This window comes from Artemia franciscana, chromosome 3 (assembly GCF_032884065.1).
Source record: "Artemia franciscana chromosome 3, ASM3288406v1, whole genome shotgun sequence".
Taxonomy (NCBI): domain Eukaryota; kingdom Metazoa; phylum Arthropoda; class Branchiopoda; order Anostraca; family Artemiidae; genus Artemia; species Artemia franciscana.
This window is the reverse complement of record NC_088865.1, coordinates 5,108,783-5,116,365: the sequence shown is the minus strand read 5'-3', so window position 1 is coordinate 5,116,365 and position 7,583 is coordinate 5,108,783. Positions and strand designations below refer to the sequence as shown.

The following is a 7,583-nucleotide window of genomic DNA, read 5'->3' as shown; positions in this document are numbered from 1 at the left end:
ATGATTCCAGATTTAATTGCAATTATTCACAATTCTATTAAAACAAAATTTTGTATTCTTTTGACGTAAGAATTAGTATTTGACAGCAGTTGAATATTGATATTTGATTAGCATGCTTGGCAAGTTCTCCGGGTAGGAGCAGCCTCACAGCAGTTTGAACCTCTCTGCTAGTGATGGTGGACCTCTTGTTGTAGTGAGCTAGACGAGAGGCTTCCGCAGCAATACTTTCAAAGATATCGTTGACTATTCATGATGCTCATTGCCTTGCTAGAAACACCAGTGTCGGGATGCACTTGCTTGAGAACTTTGTAAATGTAAATGGCGTAGCTTTCCTTCCTCTTTCGTTTCCTTTTCTTATCAGTTTTACTAATGTTTTTCTGCGCCTTATCAGCTTTCTTTGCTGCTTTTCCTGAAGTTTTTGGAGCCATTGTTGATAGATTCTTTAACAGAATCCAATAATCAAATGAATAGCGTTTCCAAAACTCGACCCGTTTATATACCAACTACAGTTCGCGCGCAATTCTTTTCTCAGAGGAACTCAGTTCGCTGGCTTGAGTATAAATTGTTTGTGCATTCAAAAACAGACATCATTTTCAATTTGTTCGTCATTAAAGAGTATAAAAGAATTTCGTAAGATAGAAACCATGTCAGGAAGAGGAAAGGGTGGAAAAGTGAAGGAAAAGGCAAAGTCCCGTTCAAATAGGGCAGGTCTCCAACTCCAAGTGGGAAGGATCCACCGTCTTCTGAGAAAGGGCAACTATGCGGAGCGAGTTGGTGCAGGCGCACCCGTTTACCTTGCAGCGGTGATGGAGTATTTGGCTGCCGAGGTCCTTGAGCTTGCTGGTAATGCTGCACGAGATAACAAAAAACTCGTATCATTTCTCGTCACCTTCAGCTTGCCATTAGAAACGATGAAGAACTCAACAAGCTTCTGTCGGGGGTCACCATTGCCCAAGGAGGCGTTTTGCCCAATATTCAAGCATTCCTTCTACCAAAGAAGACTGAAAAACCGGCAAAGGCTAAAATGAATCGAATTTTTAGCTCCAGGCCCAACCCCAAATTAACCAACAGCCCTTTTAAGGGCTACAAATTAATTGAATTGCTCTAATAGCATGTGACCACCTGGAAAGGACAAAGCTATGAAATTTAGGATCCTGAATGTGAAAAGGAAAACTGTCACATTTACCTACCTACTAACAACGCGTAAGAATTTACTGGAGGCGGGGCAAACATTTTCCTTGAAAATCGTTAAATTATACCCCAACAAAACATGAATAAATATTTCAAGCTTGCCCTTTTGTTACAAGCAATAAAGTCTGCTTTTACATTCATAGATCTCGTTGCAAAGCATAGAAATTGAGAGGAAGCTCATTTTCACCTAAGAAACCAATAGATTATACGCAAAAATCGTGGAACTGTTTTTAAAAATAACCATAAGCCAATGCAAAGAGCCTCTAATTCGACTAATCCAAACTAGCCTAGGAAGCCATAGGGTAGTCATCAAAGGTAGAAACATTTTGGGGGGCTTGTCGTTTTGTTTCAGAAGGAAAAGAGGTTTACAAAAAAAAAAAAAAAAAAAAACAATTGATAATCATATTTTGATTCTTTCTAAATATTTGTCTACTAAAAACCTTGCTTCATGACTCTTAAAATTAGGCATTTTGTTTCTTTTCGGTTTGTGGATCTACAATCATTTTGTTACAAAATCTTTCAGCCAATGGCCATACCACGTTGAAAGTACCCAGTCTCGGCAGATCCTGGAAGTCACACAACCTCGGGCCCGGTCAGTACTTGGATGTGTGACCGCCTGGGAACACCGGGTGCTGTTGGCATTTTTTTTTCTTTTTATGTTTTCATTATGATTTCTTTTTTTCAAAGTAAAATAATATTCTTTAACAAACTCGTTTCCTTATTCTAACAGCACCAAGCTGATTATATTTTTTATAAGAGAAAAAAGAGAGACTAAAATTGGACATTTCCCTGATTCCATCTATCGGTAATAAATAAATGCGAGTCAACTGTTTTGGCTTAGATGATAAGCCACTAAATGAAGGCGAAAATTGAACAGCCACAACTGTTGACTCCCATTTATTTAAGCCAATAAATAAAGTCAACAATTGTAACCAAAGTGACATTATAAGCCCCCAAGATATTTTAGTTGACTATTCCAGCAACTAAATCAGGTTGAAAGCCACCAAGACACAGAGAGTTTTGAATGGTTAATTCTCCTCTGCTGGAATGGGCTCTTCAGCCCTTGGGGTATCTCCTTGATCGGTCAAGTATATTGGGGACTTTTAATGTCACTTTGGTCACAATTTTTGACTTTATTTATTGGCTCATTAGCTAAGCCAAAACAACAGTTGACTCACACTCATTCCTGATTTCCAAAAAATTGGCGTGTAATTTAGTATATTCCATTGGGGGCACTTTACCAGTAATTTCTGATAAAAGCTCACTGAACAGTGTATTTATGTCCAAATCGTCTTCATATATTTTGGGGCTCAACTCCATTGTACAGTTCAACTATTTTGTCTTTCAGCAGCATCTACACCAAAAATCTGCTTGTTCCTTCAATAGCGCCCTGTAAACAGCTGACTTAAATCGAAGACTTTACCTTAAAGTTAGTCTTCGATTTGTCCATGTCCAAATCCTCGTCATATGTTTTCGGGCCCAACTCCATTCTACAGTTCAAGTTGCCTTGGTCTTTCAATAGCATCTATAGCAAAAGTCTACTTGTTCCTTCAATAGCGCCGCCTAAGCAACTGTCTTAAAGACTAACTTTAAAGTTAATCTTTGATTGGTCTATGTCCAAAGTCCATTCAAATGTTTTCGGCCTCAGCTCTATTGTACAGTTATAGTTATATTGTGCAGTTATCAATAGCGCCGCCTAAGCAACTGTCTCAAAGACTAACTTTAAAGTTAGTCTTTGATATGTCTATGTCCAAAGTCCATTCAAATGTTTTCGGCCTCAGCTCTATTGTACAGTTATAGTTATATTGTGCAGTTATCAATAGCGCCGCCTAAGCAACTGTCTCAAAGACTAACTTTAAAGTTAGTCTTTGATATGTCTATGTCCAAAGTCCATTCAAATGTTTTCGGCCTCAGCTCTATTGTACAGTTATAGTTATATTGTGCAGTTATCAATAGCGCCGCCTAAGCAACTGTCTCAAAGACTAACTTTAAAGTTAGTCTTTGATATGTCTATGTCCAAAGTCCATTCAAATGTTTTCGGCCTCAGCTCCATTGTACAGTTCAACTATCTTTGTCTTTCAGTAGCATCAATGACACCAATGTACTTGCTCCTTCAGAAGCGCAGCACAAACGACTGACTTTAATCAAAAACTTTTAAAAAACTTTTAGCGTATATTCAAGGAACCGCTCTACCTGGGCGAACAATTTCTGCTCAGAAGCTAGCGAGTCATTTCTAGGTAATCTGTGTTTCTCCTTTTTTGCTTTTGCAAAGATTGCGATTGATGTGTTGTATTGTTAAAAAAGAAAACAATACAAACAAAAAGAGACGGAACTTTTTCTTTTCTTTTTTTTTAATTTAATTTATGATTTCTATGTTTGTTTTTAAGCAAAACTCAAAAATAAACTGCAAAAAGGGGGACATTTCTCCGGTTTAAAATAATTCCTTTTTGACGGGAACGTATATTAAACTTTCAGATAGCCTATAATCGAAATAAATAAAAGCGGTTTGTATTTTTTTTTTTTTTGAAAAGCCAAGGGTATTGAAATTTTGAGGCTTTTGTGTCAAATTTGTATTCCAATAAAAAAATTACTTTATTTTAGTATTATATTAAAAAAATAGCATTGTAGTGTTTTTGAGATGCGGGGGCGGGGGGAGGCAAAGTTGAAGCAAACCGTTTTTATTTATTTCGATTATAGGCTATCTGAAAGTTTAATATACGTTCCAGTCAAAAAGGAATTATTTTTAACCGGAGAAATGTCCCCCTTTCTGCAGTTTGTTTTTGAGTTTTGCTTAAAAAAAAATATAGAAATCATAAATGAAATTAAAAAAAAAAAAGAGAAAAAAACTTGTGTCCAAACTTGTGTTCATCTAGAACTCTCAATTTTCGATCAAATGAGCCTCTCCTTAAGTTCATACGTTCGACTCTTATGTAAAAAACTTCAATAATTCCGGGGCATAGCTTACAACACTTTCTTCTGGGCTCAAGGGTTTGTGTCGACCCCAGATTTTTAGTTATTTCATCTTTGAACTATTTGAACAAAATGGCTATTTAAAAATTTTTTGTCGGATGTGTTTGGAAAAGGGGAAGTCACCCTCCAATCACTTTTGACTCTTATAAAAGGCACTAGAATTTCCAATTACCCATTGAATGACTCCCCTATTAAATTTGTACGATCATCCCCTCCATGAGAATCATATATACCCCAAGGACACTACTTACAATACTGGCACTCGGGCCCGAGGGGTTGCTTCGATCCAGGAGTTTTTGTTATCTGATCTTTTAACTATTGGGGGAAAAGGGCGTGGGATGGGGTGGCTAGTTGTCGTTTGATCGCCTTTGACTCTTAAAAAGTTTAATAGAACTTCCAATTTTTAATCGAATTAGCCCCCTTCCAAAGTTTGTTTTATGACCCCTTCCATATAAAGTTATTCAGGGAAAAAAACAACAATAAAAGCTTTGGAGTATTATTGCCTTTACTATAGACAACGAATTAGCGTTGGCTCTGGTGAAACTTTTGACTTTCTATGTTTTATCTTTTTTTCTCGACATACAAAAAAGTTTCGATCTCTCAAAAAAATTTCAAATTTTTATTCTTACTCACTGAAGTACTTGTTTATCAGATTAGTTTATATCAAATATTATTTGCTGTGTTCAGGATGCCTTCAAAACGTCTTTGCATAAAAAATACTGGCTGTTCATATCTTTTAAAAAACTCAAAAAAAAAAGTTCAGTTTTTCCGTTCCCCATTAAATTTTCAGTTATAGGTCTTTTTATAATAACGCCTCAATTACTTCCAGTTAACGCCTTAATTAATGCATTTTAATTCCATAGCGTAAAGAGCGGGGCGTTGATGAGAAAGCATCCCTTTTCATATACGAAGTAATTTCTGTTCGTTTTAAGCTTTAATGTCGCTCCTTACTTTCCGTTAAAAAAAAACTTGTTTTATTATTTAATATCTGAGCGTTTTTGAATCAATGCATTTTTTGATTTTGGCTATCCGCAGATGAATAATTAAAACGAACTTGCATATTATTTTTTGTGCTAAATGGCTTTCTCACAGTTTTGATCGGATGATTTTGAAAAAAAGGAGCAGGGGAGGAGGCCTAGCTACCCTCTGAATTTTTGGTTACTTAAAAAGGCAACTAGAACTTTTAATTTTTTACGAATGTTTTTATTTGTAAAAGATAATATATGTAACTTACAAATTAGTTTACGTAACGAACTTTTGTATTCTTATGTTTTTATTACGTAGATGAAGGGGTTCACCCCCTCGTCAGTACCTCGCTCTTTACACTAAAGCTTAAATTTTGTCCCAATTTCTTAAGAATGACCCCTAAATCACAAAATCCGTAGAATAAATAGTTGAAATTACTAAAAGTACTTTAGCGTAAAGAGCAAGATATTAGGAGGAGGTGAGCCCATAGTATGCGTAATAATTTCTGTTCGTTTTAAGTTTTAATGTTTCTCCCTACTTTCAGTTGAAAAAACTTTTCATATTTATTTTTTCATTTTTTTTAAATAATACTAGAAAATCCTGCGCTCCCTTCATGAAATTTTTTTTCCCCCAAGACATATTCCTCCAAGGAAAGTTCTCCAAAAATATCCCCCTATTCTCAACCCCCTCCCCAACCTAAAATCCCCCTGAAAACGTCTGTAAACTTCCAAATAACCATTACTATATGTCAGCACTGGTAGAAGTTTGTAACTTGTGGCCCCTCCCACGGGGACTGTGGGGGAGTAAGTCGTCCCCAAAGATATAGTTAAAAGGGTTTTTGAACGCAGAATAAAATGGGCATCTCAGAATTTTGATCTGGTGACTTTGGGAAAATAATTAGCGTGGGAAAGAACCTAGGTGCCCTCCAATTTTTTGGTCACTTAAAAAGGGCACTACAACTTTTCATTTCCGTTAGAATGAGCCCTCTTGCAAGATTCTAGGACCACTGGGTAGATACGATCACCCCAGGGGGAAAAAAACAAAAACACAAACAAACAAATAAACACGCATCCATGATCTACCTTTTGGCAGAAAATACAAAATTCCACATTTTTGTAGATAGGAGCTTGAAACCTCTACAATAAGGTTCTCTGATGCACTGAAGCTGATGGCGTGATTTTTGTTAAGATTCTATGACATTTAGGGGCTGTTTCTCCCTATTATCTAAAATAATGACAAAGACCACACTGCCTTTCCATAATAAAACAACAAAATAGAGAATAATGAGGACTTTTTTCCCAAGACAGTGAACCAACAAAACCTATTTGAATATTTCGGCCCTATATCTAAGGGCCGTCTTCAGCAAAAAAATAAAAACAATAAAACACTTACAATAAAAGTTCTCAGCTAAAAATCCATTTTTTTAAAAAATAGCCTTGGTATCATTACTTCTTAACGAAAAGTTCAGCCAAGACTGTCTGATAAAAGCTAACATTTTCAAGATAAAAAGGTTCATTCATTTCACTAACTGTATTTATCTGCAGAGAAAGCAAATATCGCAATAAGAAATCATTCCAATTTTTAACCAATACAGTTAGTGAAATGAATGTACCTTTTTATCTTGTAAAATGTTAGCTTTTATCAGACAGTCTTGGCTGAACTTTTTGTTAAGAAGTAATGATGCCAAGGCTATTTTTAAAAAAATGGATTTTTAACTGAGAACTTTTATTGTAAGTGTTTTATTGTTTTTATTTTTTTGCTGAAGACGGCCCTTAGATATAGGGCCGAAATATTCAAATAGGTTTTGTTGGTTCACTCTCTTGGGAAAAAAAGTCCTTATTATTCTCTCTTTTGTTGTTGTATTATCTAAAATAAGGCAAATTTTCCCAGACACGTAACTTTTGATGGGTAAGACTAAACTTGATTAAACTTATACATTTAAAATCAGCATTAAAGTGCAATTCTTTTTATGTAGCTGTTCATATCAAAATTCACTTTTTTAGAGTTTTGGTTGCTATTGAGCTGAGTTGCTCCTTACTACAGTTCGTTACCACGAACAGTTTGATATTTATTAATAGTGATTTGTGATAGTTTTACGCTTGGAAGATTGTCTGACTTGTTTTTTGCTCATTCTTTGCTTAATGGAGCTCTTAAATTTTCTTTGAAAAACTTGTTTTGTAGAAAAGGTTTTTCAAATTAATTACTTGTAGGCATAGTGTTTAAATAATAAATTGTAGAATCATAACTTCCATAACACAAAATAGAACAATAAAGGTTAAAATACATCTGACTCACAATGGACAGTATATGCAAATATAAAGTTAAATGATAACATATTTGATTATGCTCTCTTCCTATGTAAAAAAAAGGATTGTTTTCTACACTAGAAACATCAGGGAGTAAATTCGTCCTATTGAGTTGTAGGAAGGCCATTTTCACGCAAGTGAATGTTAAAT

The 7,583-nt window shown here is 35.3% G+C and overlaps 1 protein-coding gene and 1 pseudogene across 1 annotated transcript; both read left to right on the top strand.

Moving 5' to 3' along the window:
* Positions 1-644: 644 nt before the first annotated feature.
* On the top strand, positions 645-1,028 carry LOC136024701 (histone H2A-like). Its single transcript, XM_065700118.1, has one exon. The coding sequence runs from the start codon at positions 645-647 to the stop codon at positions 1,026-1,028; it is 384 nt and encodes a 127-aa protein (XP_065556190.1).
* A 685-nt stretch (positions 1,029-1,713) lies between these two features.
* On the top strand, positions 1,714-1,832 carry LOC136025586 (5S ribosomal RNA; annotated as a pseudogene).
* Positions 1,833-7,583: the final 5,751 nt, after the last annotated feature.

Bases quoted from the DNA above. Each gene is read 5' to 3' on its own strand.
- LOC136024701 (XM_065700118.1), top strand. From the start codon at position 645: ATGTCAGGAAGAGGAAAGGGTGGAAAAGTGAAGGAAAAGGCAAAGTCC.